Genomic DNA, 20,542 nt, shown 5'->3' on the forward strand with positions numbered 1-20,542 from the left:
AGTCACGTGACTTGTCGAAAGGCGTGTCCTCCTGCAGGTTCTTGATTTGGACCTGTGTCATTACCTTTTGTTGTGCAGTCATGGCATCGGTGTTTTGTGAAAGGTGTTCCCGATTGCTCCAATGCTTCACCGAACGTCTGAGGAAAGTTTGGACAGAATTCGAGCTCAAAATCCAGGAATTCTTTAGGGAAATTGCCCATTGCACCTGCTTTGGAGATGCACCTGAGAGGAGAAGGGCTCAGGATTTATCATCATTACAGCTCATACACGGTAGGACTCAGAACTGTTCAGTTTAAGATATGACCATCAGTACCTATGCTTCAAGTTTGATGATGATTACTTTTTCCACACAGTCAGAATCAATTAAACAAACATATTTAAAAACATCAGTGTTTGTGGAAACTGAACTCAATGAATAGTTACAGTATACAATTTCAAAAATACAACTTAAAAAAATGTTTTTGAAAGTATTTGATTATATTTGTTTTACAGCTTTATCAGAAACTTCATTTTTTTCTAAATAATTTTTCACAAAAGGTAATTTCTTTAAAAATCGAATTGCTCACTGATTTCTAAAGTTTAGTTTAAATGTTTAGAATTCTGTTTTGTTGTTTCTTGAGCTGTGAGCCATATGTAATATAGCCTTTTGTAAAATGTTTTTTTTTTTTGTTAAAATTTTATGATTAAAAATGTTTGTCAATAACTCTAATTTATTGAGATATAATTATACGAATTCTTCTTTTTTTTCAGGTGATGAAATTCAGATATTCAATCAAAGAAGCCTCCAAGCGCTGGACCGACTTTCAGTTTCTCAAAATGCTGATCTGCAAATGACTGCTGCCATATATTACCTTTACATCAGCCATAACTGTAAGGACTTTTGTTTTATTTAGAAATCCTTATTATAGCATTGATCTTCAGGTGAAGGATGTTTAAAATGTGACTGCAGTTTGCACTTTCCCCTCTCAGGAGATAACAGAAAAGACCAGTATGCAAATGTTCAACTGTATTTTTGATGGCCATCATGTGGTTCATTTCACTTAGGAGAAAAAAAAACAACAAGGTTTTCCTTTGAAAAAATAATATTCTGGAATCACTGGAAATTAAAATGCTTTGAAGGTTTTATGGAATATTTTTAATGTGTTTTTTATTGTTTTGTTTTGTTGGAATCTTGACCAACACTTAAAATACACATTAAATGGTCGTGTATACAAATATTTGGATACACTTTTGCCATAGTTATGGTTAAAGAAGTTTTTATTGGCTTTTAATTGTTGAAAAGAAATGATAAGAAATGTTAGACCTGCCTGATTGATAGGAGTTATGGAAGCCCTAGAGGGAAAAAAAGAGCAACAACAACTTTTGTTTCCAAAGGTGCTGCTATTCAGTGGATTAATTTCCTATCTGCATGTGTGATCGCCTCTCTAAAATATGCTGCTGTTTAAGACTTTTACTGATCTGGAACTAAAAGGGTAGGATTAAATAAAGTTAAGGAGGAAATTATAAGAAAATAGGTCACACAAGTAATCCCTGCGCATTAATTTAGTAAAAGATATTGTATCATCTCAAACAAATGTGCTGTACGTGCACTATGTGTGTGCAATACTCTGAGAGTTTAAAATACACCAGATTGGTCTTAATAAACCTCCGTCTGTGTGATTCTAATTGTGACATAACGATTGCACAATTGGAAACACACTGAACAAGTGTGATATATCTGGGACGACAGCCAGGAGAAAGCAGGTGAAGAATAATGTAGCAGAACAACAAAGTTTTTGCACATTTGGCTCTGAAGGAAACAACTCTTTTAGAATAATCGCCTTAGGACAGACGGGATCATGGTGGAGAAGGACCTTGTATGGAGGAAATACTTTACAGCAGATTAAAAAAAAAATGGTCTCATAACTTATTATGCATGGTGGAGGATGGGTGATGATTTGGATGTGTTATGTACCAGCAGGACCAGGGCCGCTTTTAGATTTTGAGTTAAAGGTATAGTGGAGGATTTTCACAAATTCCTGAAAAGACCAGGCCTCTCCACATGAGAAAAAAAAAAAATGCACATGCACAACCCTGTACCTGCTCCCAAGGGAATACTTATGGAGCGCGTGCGAGAGCATGCACAAATTCATTACTCCTCATGCACGCTCTGTTTAAAAGTTGCTGTTTGCATAGTTCATACAACCTTACATTCCTTAAGAAGATTTGCAATTTTTCCACTATGTCAGACTCACCAGCGGTAAGTGAAAATGGGGACGAGTATGTAGGACGGCCTTATCTAAACATATCACCAGAATGATTGACAATTAGGAGGACCACTTATTTTGATGATATATGTAGAAATATTCTTGTTAACTGTGAGGTAATCTGTTTTACTGTTATGGATTTTCTTGGAATTGAGTAATCAAAACTGCAAATTTAGAAAAACTATAAAATGTCACTGTAGTTCTGAACATACTTTTGTATAATTAGCTAGCTATGACCCCCATATACATTGGGACTGCAGTTTATAGATCTGTTTTTTTTTTTTTTTTTTTTTTTTTTTTTTTGGCACTGGTACCTTTCACTGATACATTGGCATCCTTAAAAAATCTTCACATCACTACTACTGACCTCACATGACATGAACCAGATGGCGTAAATATCAGTAAGCAGAGTATTCAGTTGCTTAGGGCCCCTGACCTCTTAGGGGCCCCGTCAATGACACCTGGTTGGGCCCCTACACAGTTGTGGACGAGGACGTCTCTTTGCAGATGTAATAGTGCAAAAAATTCCTCATAAACCCACCTGATACTACGTTCACTGACCGGACCGTATTTTTTACCTCAACACATCCGGTTGACGGTTGGTAAAATACACTCATATAATATGTTTTAAACCGCAATAAAGAGCTTAAAAGAACAATGTATTTGAGTACTTGTCGTACAACAATACGACTTGGAATTATGGAAAAGTGTAGATTAAAACCATAACCGTTACCTACAATGTGTTAGTGACCATGGATACCAAAAAGAGGTACTTAAGCAGATTCCAGAAAAGAAAAAACAAAGAAGAGCTGCTGGAAGAACAGAAAAAAACTTCCCAAAAAATAATGTTGCTTACGGGCTTATTGTTGTGAGGTTGTGCCATTGCATGAACTGTTGTACTAAAAGTCATTGTGCTGTAAAACGGTCAGATTTGGTTCAAGGTTGACCTCCCAGGCTCATGCCCCCAATAGCTAAGACTTGAATTATTACAGCATTGCTGAACTACCTAATAGACCAAATAAGAAGCATGACATGCCTAAATACTACATAATGACTCGTTTTGTAGTTTGTTCTAATATACAATCTTCTTCTGTCCATCACACTGAAAAAACAATCTAAAAATGAGAAAAAATGTCTTAAATTAAGTGTATTTACCATTAATTTGAGTAGGTAAATAAGATAATTTGCCATGAGTGATTGAGTCATTTTTGTCTTAAAACAAGATACATAGATAATATGCACTTAAAATAAGACAATGCAATTGTGTTTTTTTTATTTTAAATGTAAATTATCTTGTTCCATTGGCAAAGTTTCTCAATTACCTCCTCAATTCAAGAAAAAACGCACTTATTGCCAGAAAAAATGACTTATTTAGATTTCAATTTTTTGCAGTGCAACTGTCTAGTTTTCCTTGAGATTTGAGGCTTTCTGCTTAAAATGTACCTAAAGAGCTCCACTTCTGTAACCCTACTGTATAAATTTATGTGAATAGCTTATACTTGTAATATGTAAATGAGGGATGCAGAAACTGAGAGTTTTTTTTATTTTAGAGGTTTTTTTTTCTTTTACAATTTTCAGTGAGTTTTTTTTTTTTATATCAGCTGTGCTGCTGCCATCAACGCCTTAGTTTATGGATGTTGGAGTTTGGCCTGGTTTTCCAGTGTAGTCCTGTTTCTCTGACCGTGACTGGCTGGATGTGCTCTCTTCATCCTCTGGCATGGGAGCTGGCTCTGAGCTCGTCTGCCTGGCTGTGTGTTTCCTGGACGGGGCCACCTTCTACAGCTGCTTTTTGTATCTCTGCTTCTGTCTCCTTGAACCCCAGTCGGCCTCAGCAGATGGCCGCTCACACTGAGCCTGGTTCTGCTGGAGGTTTCTTCCTGTTAAAAGGGAGTTTTTCCTCTCCACTGTCGCTACAAGCATGCTTAGTGTGAGAGACTGCCTTCCAGAGGAGAAATATTGAGTCAATGCAATCAACTGGTTTTCCTCAGATAGAAAACTTTGAATCAATTTGACTAAATGATCTAGTGAATTGTAAAGTACCTTGAGATGATGTGTTGTGAATTAGCGCTATAGAAATATACTGAATTGAATATAGTCCTGATTTTATTTTTACTCTCTAAGTCTTAGGCATGAAAAAGATTCCCCTTTGCTTCTGGAACTTTCTTCTACTTTCTTCCATTGTTTGTTTCAGTGAAATCCCCCTTACCAGATGCCTTCATAGAACCCATCATGGCTCTTCTTTTATCCCCTCATCTGGACGTTCAGAAGACAACTTACTTTGCCCTGGTCTACCTCTTAGTGAAAAATAATGGTAAGACTAATGTTTTATCAAATGTTTTAAAATATCAAGATATATAATAATAAACATCTATCTTTAAAAATGTAAGTATTGAACGCAGCCTAGCTAGTGTTTTGGTGAATAAGCTTGATGGAATGGCTGCTATTTCTGTGAATGAAATATGATTTCAGTGTGTAAAGCATCAGTGATCGAGACGGGGATGTTGGTGCCGCTGTTGGAGTTGTTCCAGTCTGGTGATCCCACTGCTCTTTGCCACTCCTGTGCCTGTGTAACCCTGCTGGCCTCCTCAGGTCTGCAGACACACGTTTAATTTGACCTCTTTATGAAAGTAAATACTTTCTAATAAATACTAAATACTACTTTATACTAGGGTTGTCAAAAGTATCGATACTCAAAAAAGTATCGATACTAAAACGTTGTATCCGGATACAATACTCATTTTCAAAAGTATCGATACAGCCATCTAAAGTGCAGAATAGTGGAAAATGCACTTTCTGAACACTGTGTGATTAAATAATTCTGTGCATTTTTCAGTTTCAGACTTTTTTGTAAGAGGTGCAGCTGCTGAGAATTATTTTTGTTTAACTGGTTTGGCTAGTGTCATTGTTATGTGTGCAAAGCATAGCAAAGGAAGGAAAACTTTATTTTAATTTTGTAATTTTTTTCATCAAGCTTGCTTAATATTGTGCACAGCAAACAACCTCAAAATATTGTTCTTATTCTTTATTGTATTTATTTATTGTATTTTTATTATTAATGAAAATTTCTGTTGAATTTTGGAGTCTTTGTTTTTAATCCTTGTGGTATCGAAAATGGTATCGAGTATCGAATATTTTCCTTAGTACCGGTATCGAGTTGAAAAGTTTAGTATCGTGACAACCCTACTTTATACTCATTGAAATCTTCCTGATTCAGGTATATACTCCATGTAGATATGTGTCAGCAGTGTTAATAATAATCCTGCACTTTTCCTCAGTAACTCTACTGCTAAAAAAGGGGGGAAGTAAGAGGCTTTTTTTTTTTTGGCGAGGGCAGCATCAACATTTTGTTTTTACTTTTGGTCTAGACTCAAACCGAGACGCCATATTGGTGGATGGAATCATACCTTTATTAGCTTTGGCTAAATCCTATGATCCAGCGGTACAGGAGAACGCAGCATGGGCTCTGTTGCAACTCACCCAGTCAGGTTATTATTATTTTTTTTTATTCTTCATTTTATTCATGTCCTCATACAGTGCCCTGTAAATGTATTTGTTTATCTGGAATTTCTCATGTTTGTCATTTTTCGGTTAGTATGTATGGCACATTAGAGAAGCTATGGGCAAAAGTATTCAATACAAAATCCTTAATAGATATTATACTCTTTCTACACTTTACAAAATGGGTATTGGCAGAAATGATCATTGTTGGAAATGCCAAATTGGTAAAGATACTTTCATGCATGCCTTTGGGAATGTCTAGTGATTGTGGAACAGTGTTTTAGGTTACATGCAGGGTTGGTTATAGTGTAATCTGCCCAAATCATCTGAACTTTGTTTACTTGGAGACAAAAGAGAGATGCCAATATTAGATAAACACTCGTTTAGAGTGTTAAATAGTGCATTCTGGAAGACCTCTCAACTCTCCCGACACTTAGAATGTGAAAAGAAAGAATGACTGAAAATGTGGTGTGCGAAAAATTACTGGGAAGACTCCTATGAATTAAACCATGAAGGAACTATGGGACAATTTCTGCATCTAGATGTCTACAATGTAACATTGACATCAGTTGTTTTTCCAGATCTAAACTGAACCCCACTGTTTTATATTTATTTTTAGTTATTTAATGTTGTTATAAAATACTAAAACTAAATAAATTATTATTATTATTATTATTATTATTAAATATAAATAATTTTAAAATAAAATGGTATGTATGGCTTAAAGCTAACAACACAAAACTGTATGAAGCAGAGTAGTGGAGGCATCATGCTGTGGGTATAGTTTTCTGTAGTAGGAGGTCAAGAGTTGATTTTCAAGATGGATATTTTCATAATAAATAATAATTCATTTAATTTATACTGCACTTTTCACCAAAAAGGCCTCAATGTGCTACAAAAAAGCATTTAGAAAAAGCATTAAAAAAGAAATACATAGAAAAAAAATAAATAAAAAAATAAAAATAAAATAAAATAATAAAAGCTGTTTTAAAAGAGAAAAAAAAGAACCATCTAAGGGGGACCAAAAGTTTTACTAAAAAGAAATGTTTTAAGGCCTTTTTTAAAACACTCAGTGGACTGAGGTGCCCTCAAGGTGTCAGGGAGGGAACTCCACAGACGTGAGGCAGCAGCACAAAATGCTCCATCTCCCATTGTCCTGAGTCTGGTTCTGGGAATGTGGAGCAGGTTTGAGTGAGTGGAGCGAAGGGAACGGGACGTGTTCTGTGGCTTGATAAGTTCTTTGAGGTGGGGGGGGGGGCATGTCCATGGATGCATTGATGTGTGAGGAGGGAGACCTTGTATTCTATCCTGGTGGGGATGGGAAGCCAGTGTAGTGAATGGAGAACGGGGGTAATGTGCTCATGTTTCCGCACTCTCATCAGGATCCTAGCTGCAGAGTTTTGAAAGTACTGAAGCCTCTGCAGACTCTTTTTAGGGATCCCAATGAGAAGTGCGTTTCAATTAGGGATGCACGATATAATCGGCCCCCTATCAGTATCGGCCTTAAAACTGAATATCAGACATCGGCCACCCCACCGATATTCAACCCGATATTTGATCAGCTTCTGAGTTTCTACAGTCTAAAAAAAATAAAATACTACTTCTTCTTCCTCAAAAACTTCTTTTTTACAGACTTAAAAACTTCTAAAGACGAGGGAAAAAATATCGATACATTAAAATATCACAATATCTTCTTATGCTGATATATTGCCATTTAAAAACACCATATCAATCTCTTTTACTAATGAAATATTGCTATATGTCAACGTTATGCTACGAAAATTCACGAAATTTTGCTAACAAAATCTCACAAGAATTTGCCAAATATCACGAGAGTTTGTAACAGAACGATGAAATTTCCAGGATTTTGAAAGTTAAATAGATCGATACCGCGTTTTTAAAAATCTATTTGATATCAGCATATGAAAATATATTTGAGTATATTATTTTTCAAAGTGTCAGAAATGGATAACAAAACTGCTATTTTCAATGACTACTTATTTTTGTCCAGCTTTAACATCGGTATCGATATCGGTTATCGGCTACATGAGTTTTAAAATATCGGCATATCGGATATCGGCCAAAATCCCAATATCGTGCATCCCTAGTTGCAATAGTCCAGTCTGGAGGAGACAAAGGCATGGACCAGCTTCTCGGCATCTGGGAGGGAGAGAATGGGACGGAGTTTGGAGATGTTACGGAGGTGAGAAGTCTTGCATAATTGATTTATGTGGGCTTCAAAAGTGAGTTGTGAGTCCATTCTTACACCAAGATTACTAACGGTTGATGAAAGCGGAATGTTATTACCGGAAAAAGTTATGCTGGTTATGGTTAATGATTTAGTTTGATGAGGAGTTCCAACCAGGATGGATTTGACTTAGACTTAAACTTAGAATTTGAAAGACGTTATTGTCATTTTGTACACACAGTGTATACAAAAAAATTGTTCAGTACAGCTCTCAAGAGATTTTCATTTTTAAAGTGCAGCAGTAATAAAATGTAAATATAACACTGGTATATGATTTGCGGTTTCCAACATTCAGTGCTTTTTTCTTTTTTTAAACCCCATTTTATGCAACATTCAGCAGCCTAATGGCAGTTGAGTAGAACATAGATCAGAATCAAGTTTATTGCCAAGTAGGTTTGCACTTACAAGGAATTTGTCTTGGTGTATATATACTGTACATATACTGAGTCTCATATATAGAAATGACGGAATGGCCTAATCAAAGTAAGGGCGAAAATAAAAAAAAGAAACAAATCCACTCATTTCCTGTATCTTTACATTTAGGCACAACTTTGTGATGATATATCAGATAAAATCTCAATTGTGTGGTTTTTAGTGAGTGGATTATGTAATGACAAGGTGTCAAGGTTAAAGGGTTTGAACCCTGTTGGTACTTTATTCTCAAGTTGTTTCCTTTGATTTTATTCCTTCCTCCAGATTGGTCCACAAGGATTCTTTGTCATGCAGGTGCCATCCCTGTCTTGGTTCTTCTGCTGCAGTCCTCCAATTCAGAAGTTCAGTTTTACAGCTGCACAGCTCTATGCAACATTGCTGCTATCCAAGAGCATCACCCAAAGTTGCTAAACATCGGAGGTCATTATTTGTCCAAGTCACTTCTGACACTCATGTCTTCCTCGGTACAAAAGGTGATTGGGAACTTCACTCAGGGGGGGAAATGTTGACTTTGATTCTGTTTTACATTGTCGATATTGTGTGTTTTTTCAGAATTCTGCCCAAGCATGCAGATGCCTTCTAACCCTTTTAAAGAATGGTAAATGTAGCATTCCATTTATTCAGTACTTTCAAAACACCTTCTGCAGGTTCTGATTGTGATTTTTTTTTTTTTGTGTCCAGTTTGGGTCCAGGAACAGATCATGGAACTTAACTGTGTGTTTCCTCTGAAGGCTCTGCTCAGAAGTCTGAATTCTGCATGGATAGATTCTGCCTTAGCACTGCTGTGTCAACTGTCTGCACACCAACCAAACTGTGTATGCACCCCCCATTCCTAAAGTATATCAATCAATGACCTGTTTGTGGTATATATTGCAATTATGGGATTTAAAAAATTTTTTTATGTAATTCTTTTTATTTTTTTTGTTCCAAGAAAAAATTGCCTAATATAAAAAAACAAAACTTTTTTTAAATATTCTACACAGCTCCTTGCAAAACTCTTTATATCCCCATTGAAAAATGTTAACATTTTCCGTAAGCCACAAGATTTTATTCATTGTATTTGGATTTTCTATGAAATAGAAGGAAGTGATTACTTAGTTTTCAAACCTTTTTTATGAATAAATATCTAAAGTGCACTAATGATGTTATAATAATAATAAATATAATAATGTTTTATTTAACCGCAATGAGTCATTCCACTTTTCAATGCACATCCTAAAAATGAATCTTCCCTCGTTTTACTTTCCAAATAGCTGGAGCCAATCATACTGGATGGAGAGTGAAATTTTTTAATTGTTTTATTTTGTAAGCTTTTTGTGTTTTCTCATATTTGAATCTGGACTTTATTTGATTGAGGTTTTCTAACAAAGCAGCAATACCTTAACATAAAACGTAACAAAAACAATTAGATTGTAGTCATGGGCCTACGGGCTGCTTCTCCTATTAATACCCATTCTGTCATTTTAGCTCTATATTCATGTCCTTATGGGTTTTGCACTGATTATTTTAACTTTTAAAATACATTTTTTTTTTTATTATTGATATCGACTTATAGGAGGTGAATATAAATACATGTTGTACCTCACAGCTTTGAAGCCTCGCAATTAAGTGCCACAATTATGTTGGTCTATTACAAAGAATACTTATAAAACACAATCAGGTTTGCAGCTATAATTTAAAAGTATAGTGGAGGATCTTCGAGAATTTTTGCACAACCCTGTACCTTCGTACCGTTAGGGGACGTCTATTAAACACATGCAAGAGCGTGCACGAGCTCATTTCTCCTCGTGCATGCTCTGTTTAAAAGTTGCTGTTTGCATCGCTCATACAAGCTTACTTTCCAAAAAAAGATTTGCTATTTTTCCACTATGTCAGACTCACCACTGGTAAGAGAAAATGGGGACCAGCATGAAGGACGGCCTTACGTAAACATATCACCAGAATGATTGAGAATTAGGAGGACCACTTATTTTCACGATCCACTGGGAAAAAGAACATCCTCCGCTATACTTTTAAGAATGTAAAAGTGTGAGGACATGAATACTTTTGGAGGCACAGTGTGGACTTTCCTGTATTCTGATTTCAGGTTATCCTGATGGGTGAAGGGCTGTTGAGGGAATTTGGTGATCTGCTTCATCATCCAAGATCAAACTCTTTTCAGATCTCACAAAGTTGCAAGATCATTACCGACCTGTGCAGTGCCTGCTTGGATGAGCAGGTACACCACTTATTTATGACATGTCTGATTTATCTTTTGGCCTTAAACTCTGAAGGTTAGCCTGAATCCCCATAATGTTATCCAGGCTGTGGCGGAAAGCCGGTGTTTATCTGGTTTGCTCCGAGTACTTCTGTCTCCATCGCTGTCAGATGAGGCGCTGCTAAATATTATGATGTGTCTACATCGCCTGATGACCTGGGGAGATGATCCAAAGTTTTATAGTATCTTTTTCAAACTTTCTCTTAATATTTTCCATGAATAAATTTCATGTATCCATTGTCTGCTAGAATATTTATGAAATCTCTCTCTGCAGAAGGGCTGAGGTCCAAAATGTCGACATCTGTAATGCCACAGCAGGTTTGGAAACTGGTAGAGCTTTCTGGACAAACAAGAAATACCCGGTTGTCCTACCACTCTGCAGCCGTCCTCCACATGTTTGAACTGACGGGTAAAGTAGTGTACATGCCTAAAACAACAGCTTTATTCTTTATATGGTTATATTTCTAATGTCGCTTTTTTTCTTCTTCTCCCACACAGACAATTTCCTTCAGCTGCTAAGGCCTCATTACAGTGCAGTGTCTAAATATCTGTTGCTGTTTCTCAAACAGAAAGATGTTAAATTCCAGCAGCTTGGTGTTGCTACCATAGCCAAACTCAAACAGGGTTTGTTTTCAATTTCATATTTCTGTATGGCAAAAAAAAAAAAGAAGAGCAGCTTTACCCTAAAAGTATTTATACTCTTTATTTTTCATGTTGCAAATAATAACTTTTTAAATAACTAATTATTAGATTTTATGTGATTTACTTCAACAAAGCAGTACATGAGAACTTAAAAAAAATTGTGTCTACTTAGTATGTCGCTTTGGATAAAAACATCTGCTAAATGCTTAAACATAAATATGGCTAAAGGCAAGTTTTCAAAATTGTGATGCAAACCAAACAGAAATAAAATCCTTTTGCAGCCAGTAACGGAATTTTAATATTTAAAAAAAAAACGTTAGTGAACAAGTAGTATCTTTTTATCAGATTTTTAGCTTCATCCACATGGCATTATTTCACCACGTGGAATCTGAATAAAATAAATTGTAATGGAACAAAATGAGTAAAATTAAAAGTGTATAAACACTTTTTAAAGAGATCAAAAAAAGATTGAATCTGCCTTTCAGCAGTTTAAAACCTGTTCCTCTGCAGATGGAGAGTTTTTAACTATGGAGACTGATGGTGAGCTGCAGGCTCAGCTCTGGAACCTTCATGCACAGACGGAGGAGATGCGACAGCTGCTGCAAATGATTCAGCCTCCCTCTCCATCACCTGGGTCACCTTTCCCTTGACCTGCTCTGTACATCGTACAGAAAGTACGAGGCACTGCATGAAAAGTGAGATTTTCGTCCCCGTAAACCCCCGTAAACTCCCGCAGATCTGCCTGATTTTCGTCAGTTTCCGACAATTTGCAACCCGTGCTTGTCCGCGTTTGTCGTGCCACAAATTGTCGGAAACGGACAGTGACGTATGTGGATAGCGATCAGCTGTACTAATGGCCCTAATTAGCATATGAATGCAGCAAACCCGCGCGGCTGGCCAGGTCTGGCTTGAATAACCTTCTCAGTATTGGCTGAAACCACTATTCTCAAACAAATGAAATCGCTCGTGATTGGCAGCAAAACCACACGTGGCCACGCCAGGCTTTAATTTTCTTACTGAGTATTGGACGGAACCACTTCTTTTTAAACAAGTGAAGTCGCTCGTGATTGGTTGGCATATATATATATTTACATATATATATTTATTCATATATATATATATTTATTCATTCATATATATATATATTCATATATTTATTTCGTTCATATGCTGTGTATTTATGTTATCCTACACTACTACACAATTATTATGCTACCATCAAGGACATGAATGAATTTATACAGGAAATGAACATTTGCCAGGAAGCTGTTTATGCAAAGAAAGAGCTTTATTAAAACACACACAACTATATACAACGCGTATCCAAACACATGCGTATCTAAAAATTACAACTCCGTGAACGGTCCGTTTGCTTCCTCGGGGTTGGAGGTAACTGGCAGCATTCCCTCCGAGGCAGGTCCGATGTGCAGACGCATACTGTGCGTGGCCTTGTACTTCGACATCGCTTCTAACCGGGACTGCAGCTTAACACAGAGTTCAGTGAGATCCGGCCTACGAAATGGCGGCGACCGTACAATCCATCCAGAGACACCGCCGACGACGCCATCTTCTTCGTCGGACATGAGGTCGACGGTGGCGGACTTACAGAGTTCCACTTCCTCATCTGCCAGCACACTCTGCCTCGCCTTCAGCAGCTGAAAAAAAAAAAAACATGAATCAGCGCACTGCATATTGACACAACACATCTATCAATGCACCTGAAAAATAGTCACCAAATAAAGTCTTACCCTCTTTCGTCTGGCCCGACTCCGAGCAGATAGCCTGGCGGCCTCCGCACGCAGCGTGCTGGCTAGCAACGTGTATCTGAAGCTCCTGCATACCGTCTCATAATACGTCTTACAGGCAGCTGGAAAACAATTAAATGAGAGTGGTATGAATAAAAAAATCAAAAAAATCAAACGCAAGTCACAGTAACAAGGAAGGAGAAAACATTAAAACAAGTCACTTACACACAATGTCGTCTTTATCAACATCGTGCAAATCCAAACAAATAGGAGGTCACCGCCTCATTGTGAGGCGACTGTAGTCTGTGAAAGAAAAAAAAAAGTACAGCTATGGTCGGTATCCATCCGTATCCATGTCCTTTTACCGCAGAATGAAAGCATATTCTTTAAACCTTACCCCTGCCGGTTCATAGCGCCTGCAATTAGTCTCCGAGTTGTTAAGACGGCATAATGCTTCCTGTGAATCACAAAAAATACACTTTAGTAAAGCTTTAGGCTAGGCTGCTTTTAGCTTACCTAGCTAGGCTAGGTTGTCTTTAGCTTGCCTAGCTAAGCTAGGCTGCTTTTAGCATAGCTACCAGTAATCGAACATATTTACCGCTAGCGTGGCGTTGTGCACCCGTCTTCTCTTCCTCGAGTTCGTATATATCCCGCAAAGTTGCTCGACTGCAGATAGGGTGGCCAGATGTCCGGCTTTAGGGCGGACAGTCCGGATTTTCATTGCACTGTCCGGCGTCCGGCGCTGCACCCAGCCGGACGTGTATTTGTCCTCCTTTACCCCCAGATTCCACATACTCCGTCAGCGCTCCGCCCCGCTCACGTACGGAGTACTTGTCTGTCTTCTTCTTCTTCTTGTCGAGTTTTATGGCGGTTGGCAACAAACTGTTAGTAGCATTACCGCCACTTACTGGTATGGAGTGTGGTTCGTGATGGTTTAAATATTGATCCTGATACATTCTACCCTAACTTCTTCTAAACATACATTCAAACATTCACACTTAAAAATATAAACATATTTGTGCACAGCTTTGTATATCATTCCTTCACTCACAAACACACTTACTATAATTAAATTCTATGGAATAATTTCGTTTTCTTTAGAAATCGAATAATTATTTGTATGTGTTTACTCCCTAAATTTTTCCTCAGTATATCTAATAAATTAACCTTCTCCTTAATGTCTTCAAACTCTCTTCTCATATATCTTCTCTCTTTTTCATATTTATGACATTCTAATATAACATGTTCTATGGTTTCATATTTATCACAGAAATCACATTTGCCCGTTTTATGTTTTTGTATTTTAAAAAGTGTATGATTAAGTCCTGTATGACCAAATCTTAACCTTGTTATCACTCTTTCATCCTTTCTATTTCTTCTTCCATTTCTTCTTTCTCCTACCATCTTCTGAATTTTATAAAACCATCTTCCTGTTTTATCTTCATCCCACCTTTTTTGCCAAATTTCCATAAGTTTCTCTTTAATAATACTCTTTCCTTCTGATTTACTTATTTTAACTATAAAACTAATAGAATGTTTAATTGCCCTTTCTGCCATTTTATCTGCCCTCTCGTTTCCTTCCGCCCCAATATGTGCTGGAACCCACACAAATGTAACTATCAGCCCCATGTTTCGTATTCTGAACAGTGTATGATTTATTTCTAATAAAATGTCCATCCTACTATCTGTATTACTTGTCTGTCATGTAAATCAATGAGAGCTGTTCCACATCCTCCGCTCGTCACCGCCCACGTACGTCTTCTCCGTCCTTCACCGTCAAAATACGGAGCTGAGCTATTTTTTGCTCCCCTCCGGTCCGTCCAGATCAAGACCCGCTATTGCAATCGCACCAAACAGAAAAAAGAATGTAGAGAAGACCCGGTTTGTCAAATTAAATTATAGTAAAAACAGATCGGTATCTAGAAATTAGAGCATAGTTTGTATATATTCCCAAAAACTAAAACAATAAATTTAGATTTTATTTCCTGGCAAAACATTCAATTCGGTTTATCTATTAAAGAAAAAAAAATTTGGAATTTTTAATCAATATTCTAATAATTGTAACAAAGTATTATATCCATAAATGTCGCTATGCAAAATGCTCCCTCCCAATCTCTGCTCTCAAAAATGAACTTTCCCTTTTCAAAAGATGTCTGAGAAAGATGCAGAATTTAAATGCAATTAAATTGTTTGAGTTAATTGAAGAATTTCAGTTGGTAGTCCCCACTGATTAATTTACTTTAACTACTATTATTATTTTATTTATTTTATTTTATTTTATACTTTGTTCCAGCCTGTGCATTTAATTTTATTTTTCAAAAGCAGGAGTTGTGATATTTCTTCTTGTATTGAAATATTTGTTATTGACTTGTTATTTGAGATTGTTATTGTTTTCTTATATATTCAATAACAAAAAAAAAAAGTGGAAATCTAAAAAAAAAAATTAACCATTACAGCCAACTGATTCTGATTAAAACTAATTTTTGAAGTAAATTATTTTGTGTATTTTTTTTTACATAACATTTGCATACACAGTAATCTAGCGTACTTTAATTAAATAAATCAATTCAAGCTAAAATGTAAGAGTCTATAATTAGGCTATACTGAGCCTGATCTATTTCTACCATCTATTTGGGGGATATTTATTGCCACACTTTGGGCCACTTAAAACCAATTTAGCATGCTGACCTATGACCTTATGACCACAGTGTACCAATCTTCTGATGGCTACCTCCAACAGGATAATGCGCCATGTTATAAAGTGAATCATCTCAGAATCATTTCTTGAAACTTTTCCACTTAAGTAATTGTGAATTGAGCATATTGACAGACAACATTTTATTTTTTATCTTAAATGCAAATTAAAAAAAAAATAATTACTGCTCTAAATGTATTGCTCTGTCAGCTAAAGATCTGTTTTGGTCTCTATACTTTAATTAAATAAATCAATTCAAGCTAAAATGTAAGAGGCTATACCTGATCTCTTTGTATCAGAGATTTTCTTACCCAGGGTTGCAGGGGGGGGGTAAAACCCCCCCTGCAACCCTGGTTTGCATTTGTTTAGCTCACAGCATGTTCATTTACATGTTAAAGCCTCCCCTAGAATTCCATGGGGGGGAGGCATGGGGGGAACACTGCCTAAGAAATTCCACGTCAATTTCTGACAATTTACGGGAGTTTTCGTCGAAGCCTGCAAATTGTCGTAAACTGCCGCTAACCTGAAGTTCCACGACAATCTACAGTGCCGTATATTGACGAAAATCCCACTTTTCATGCAGTGAGGTGTTTACTTTTATGCAATGTTTTGAAAAACCTATTTTTATTCAGCTTTTTTTTAAAAACAAGAACAATTTTATATTTTATGTTTTTTTTACTTAAGCAGAAAAGGACAAGGGTGTGGCATCAGCTTTAATCATATACATACCATACAGTTTAACATTTTATAAAGCTAACAGTATTGGATCAAGTTTAAGTTACACATTTTATGCATTTTTACTGTTTTAAGACCCATTCTAAAGCTATAAGCTTTTTCTCTGCAATTGCACACTATTGAAGCAACTGTGACTGCAAACAAGGCATTTCTCATTTTTACCTCTAAAACCAGAATTAAAGCCTATCTTTGGAACCCATGTCTGTTGTTGCGGCTTTTATATACGATTGCTCTATTTTACAAAAGTTCAAGGTAAAGATTGTAACGCAGCAAGTTCTAGTTTAGCAGCACATTTAGCGCACACTGCATCTTCATTTATTCAAGTTCCACTGAGAAAAAACTAGTTAAGGAAAAGTGCTGAGTAAGCAGGTTAAAGCTAAAAATAACTGGACAAGCTCTTATTGATAAAATGGCTATTCTCTCAGATTCATTATATCCACTAACAAACTACTGTAGAAGCACAAAGTAAAGCTAAACCCCATTTTGAGTGTATTGGATTTAAACCCTGCTGCAAAGAGACGTCTTTGCCATAACTGTGCTGAACAGCTGTGCTGCTGGCTATTGCAGACATCCTCACAGAGAGGCTAAGCTGTAACGTTACATGTTTTGTAAAAGCGCCGAAAGGTAGCAGAATGGCTGTGCTGATTTAGTAGCTTTGCAGACAAATCGCAGCTCTTTGATGACTTCCCTGGATAGCAGAGGCCTCAGGAGGAGCTCAGATGACTTCTAAAAGACGCCGGGGAGAGAAAACATTCAGAAACATTATTATCAAAGACTTGAATCCTGATTGAAATAATCAGGTTCAATCAAATGGACAGTTTTTTTTTGTCTTTTGTTTGTCCTCACCTGCTCTCTGTTTGGTTTGGATTTCCTCCAGACCAGAAAGCGCTCTGAGGGATCTCCGTTCCTTGAAGGCCACGACGGGCACCACGTCGTCCTCTTTGCCTAACCCCAGCTGTGTGCTTTTAGTCCCCGACGGCGTCTTGTTGGGGTCCTCTATCCTTCCGTTATGTGGAGGCTCCGTGTTTTCATTCGGTAGGGTCGTCGGCGAGGCAGAATTCTGTGATTAATACGTTATTCAACCTTTTATTCAAGGCTAAAACGCTTTTAATGAGCCGACAGTGAATGTGAGTCACAAGAGACCCGAGGCTGTGTTCTGTTCTGAGAAGCTAAGATTCAGTAAAACGCACCATATCTGGGGAATCTGTCCTCCTGGTTCTCCGCATGATCTCCTCAAGTCGCTGGAAAAGACAACATTGAATCAAAACAGCAGAAATTTCTGATTTTGATGTTTATCTTTTCATTGCTTACAAATGCTTTGCAAAAGAAATCACGCTCCCTGAACATGTTTTTGCAGTCTTATGTTCAATGGGTTTTTTTTATAAGATAGAAGAAACACAAAGTAGTTCATAATTGTGAGGTTTAAGGACAGTGGGGTTTTTATTTTTATGTTTTTTTTTCCAACAAGCAAAACTCTGAAAATCGTGTCTGGCACTTTCATCTTCAGCCCAACTTGCTCAGCAGTTTAGAGAATTACTTTAGGCTTGCACCAAAATTTAACTTAGCTACATTTAAAGCTTCAATGTCTTTTGGAATTCGTTAAACAAATTTATTTTGCCGCTTTAATTTATTTTTACATTTCCAGGATAGCCTCAAATTTATCTACAGGTGCTGGTCATAAAATTAGAATATCATGAAAAAGTAGATTGATTTCAGTAATTCCATTTAAAAAGTGAAACTTGTATATTATATTCATACATTACATACAAACTCATATATTTCAGATGTTTATTTTGTTTAATTTTGATGATTACAAATGACAACAAATGAAAATCTCAAATTCATCATATCAGAAAATTAGAATATTACTGAAGACCAATAAAAACAAAGGATTTATAGAAATGTTGGCCAACTGAAAAGTATGAACATGAAAAGTATGAGCATGTACAGCACTCAGTATTTAGTTGGGCCTCCTTTGGCCTGTATTACTGCAGCAATGCGGCGTGGCATGGAGTCGATCAGTCTGTGGCACTGCTCAGGTGTTATGATAGCCCAGGTTGCTCTAATAGTGGCTTTTAGCTCTTCTGAATTGTTGGGTCTGGTGTATTGCATCTTCTTCTTCACAATACCCCATAGATTTTCTATGGGGTTAAGGTCAGGAGAGTTTGCTGGCCAATTAAGAACAGGGATACCATGGTCCTTCAACCAGGTACTGGTAGCTTTGGCACTGTGTGCAGGTGCCAAGTCCTGTTGGAAAATGAAATCTGCATCTCCAAAAAGTTGGTCAGCTGCAGGAAGCATGAAGTGCTCTAAAACTTCCTGGTATGTGGCTGCGTTGACCCTGGACCTCAGAAAACACAATGGACCAACACCAGCAGATGACATGGCACCCCAAACCATCACTGACTGTGGAAACTTTACACTGGACTTCAAGCAACGTGGATGAAGTGCCTCTCTTCTTTTCCTCCAGACTCTGGGACCTTGATTTCCAAAGGAAATGCAAAATTTACTTTCATCAGAGAACATGACTTTGGACCACTCACCAGCAGTCCAGTCCTGTTTCTCTTTAGCCCAGGCAAGACGCTTCTGACGCTGTCTGTGGTTCAAGAGTGGCTTGACACAAGGAATGCGACAGCAGAAACCCATGTCTTTCATACGTCTGTGTGTGGTGGTTCTTGAAGCACTCACTCCAGCTGCAGTCCACTCTTTGTGAATCTCCCCCACATTTTTGAAGGGGTTTTGTTTCACAATCCTCTCCAGGGTGCGGTTATCTCTCTTGCTTGTACACTTTTTTCGACCACATCTTTTCCTTCCCTTCGCCTCTCTATTAATGTGCTTGGACACTGAGCTCTGTGAACAGCCAGCCTCTTTAGCGATGACCTTTTGTGTCTTGCCCTCCTTGTGCAAGGTGTCAATGGTCGTCTTTTGGACTACTGTCAAGTCAGCAGTCTTCCCCATGATTGTGTAGCCTATAGAACTAGACTGAAAGACCATTTAAAGGCTTTTGCAGGTGGTTTGAGTTAATTAGCTGATTAGAGTGTGGCACCAGGGGCCATCAATTTTGAACCTTTTCACAATATTCTAATTTTCTGATATGATGAATTTGAGATTTTCATTTGTTGTCATTTGTAATCATCAAAATTAAACAAAATAAACATCTGAAATATATGAGTTTGTATGTAATGTATGAATATAATATACAAGTTTCACTTTTTAAATGGAATTACTGAAATCAATCTACTTTTTCATGATATTCTAATTTTATGACCAGCACCTGTATACCCATCTTTCATATCCCTGCTTTGACAGGAGCTCTTGTTCGAGCTCAGTGTTAGAAAACATTGAGCATCAGAAACATTGTCATCACAATGTTAGTTGTAGTAAACTCACTTTGAACCTTACTTTGCTGTCTTTCATTTTTGTATTAAAATACTTCCCAGCAGTCATTGAGACATTCAGTGTCCTTGATTTGGTCAAGTCTGTGAGGTTTGGCCTTTCGCTGCAGGGAGACAGACTCGGTAAATTAACATGTATTCCTGACAGGGTGCTTTGTCATGTTTAAAGGAATAGTACACCCAAAACATGATTTGCCTTCATTTTCTACTCACCCCCATGCTGAACAACACTCTGGAGTACTTTTTTGATATCTCAAAAGCATCTGGAGATCTGGGAGGCTTCTTGCTGTCTGCTGACATTCAAATAATGGAGGTCTATGGCGCCCGAGGCAGAAAGGTCCATAAAAGTCCACAAAAAACGTGTCAATATTCCTCCATACTGCTCGTCCAATGTATTCCAAGTGTCCTGAGTGGGTAGCGTCCAGAATTTACTCGAAACAAATTCATTTAGAATGTTTTTAGAGCATAAACAGTAGTGTATAGGATTTCCTGAAAGCGCGTGCCTGCGCGTTCACGACGCTACGGAAACCGCGGCAGACCAAACCAGATGAAAGTGCGCATTCAGCGTCTGCTCTGCCGATAATGCAAGCGTAGAAGAAGAAATGTGCTGTTTACCTGTGCAAAGAAAGAAACAACGAAAGAAAAATGT

General features: G+C 37.3%; 2 protein-coding genes across 4 annotated transcripts in view; one reads left to right on the forward strand and one right to left on the reverse strand.

Moving 5' to 3' along the window:
- On the forward strand, positions 1 to 16,703 carry LOC119792767 (vacuolar protein 8-like). Its single transcript, XM_038299540.1, has 14 exons — positions 1 to 270; positions 751 to 870; positions 4,438 to 4,557; positions 4,716 to 4,835; positions 5,612 to 5,731; positions 8,689 to 8,897; positions 8,977 to 9,022; positions 9,106 to 9,239; positions 10,511 to 10,642; positions 10,728 to 10,842; positions 10,956 to 11,090; positions 11,180 to 11,305; positions 11,834 to 12,004; positions 16,351 to 16,703. The coding sequence occupies exons 1-13, from the start codon at positions 81 to 83 to the stop codon at positions 11,971 to 11,973; spliced, it is 1,707 nt and encodes a 568-aa protein (XP_038155468.1). The 5' UTR covers positions 1 to 80; the 3' UTR covers positions 11,974 to 12,004; positions 16,351 to 16,703.
- The window catches only part of map7a (microtubule-associated protein 7a), a 14,000-nt gene continuing 9,883 nt past the window's right edge, over positions 16,426 to 20,542 (reverse strand). For 2 of the 3 annotated variants that reach the window (XM_038299538.1, XM_038299537.1), the window contains exons 13-15: positions 17,689 to 17,739; positions 17,345 to 17,558; positions 16,426 to 17,224 (exon numbers count right to left, since the gene is read on the reverse strand). In XM_038299538.1, the coding sequence (XP_038155466.1) occupies positions 17,214 to 17,224; positions 17,345 to 17,558; positions 17,689 to 17,739 (276 nt within the window). In that variant the 3' untranslated portion in view covers positions 16,426 to 17,213. The remainder of the gene's footprint in view (positions 17,225 to 17,344; positions 17,559 to 17,688; positions 17,740 to 20,542) is intronic. The other variant, XM_038299539.1, reaches the window with a different exon arrangement.

The sequence above is a fragment of the Cyprinodon tularosa genome, unplaced genomic scaffold (assembly GCF_016077235.1).
Source record: "Cyprinodon tularosa strain WSP-4 unplaced genomic scaffold, ASM1607723v1 ctg430, whole genome shotgun sequence".
NCBI classification, from domain to species: domain Eukaryota; kingdom Metazoa; phylum Chordata; class Actinopteri; order Cyprinodontiformes; family Cyprinodontidae; genus Cyprinodon; species Cyprinodon tularosa.

Excerpts from the sequence above, each read along its gene's own strand:
- LOC119792767 (XM_038299540.1), top strand. The coding sequence starts at position 81 with ATGGCATCGGTGTTTTGTGAAAGGTGTTCCCGATTGCTCCAATGCTTC. Across the intron at positions 4,836-5,611 it reads AACCCTGCTGGCCTCCTCAG|ACTCAAACCGAGACGCCATA; the intron begins GTCTGCAGACAC and ends CTTTTGGTCTAG. Across the intron at positions 9,240-10,510 it reads CTGCACACCAACCAAACTGT|GTTATCCTGATGGGTGAAGG; the intron begins GTATGCACCCCC and ends TTCTGATTTCAG.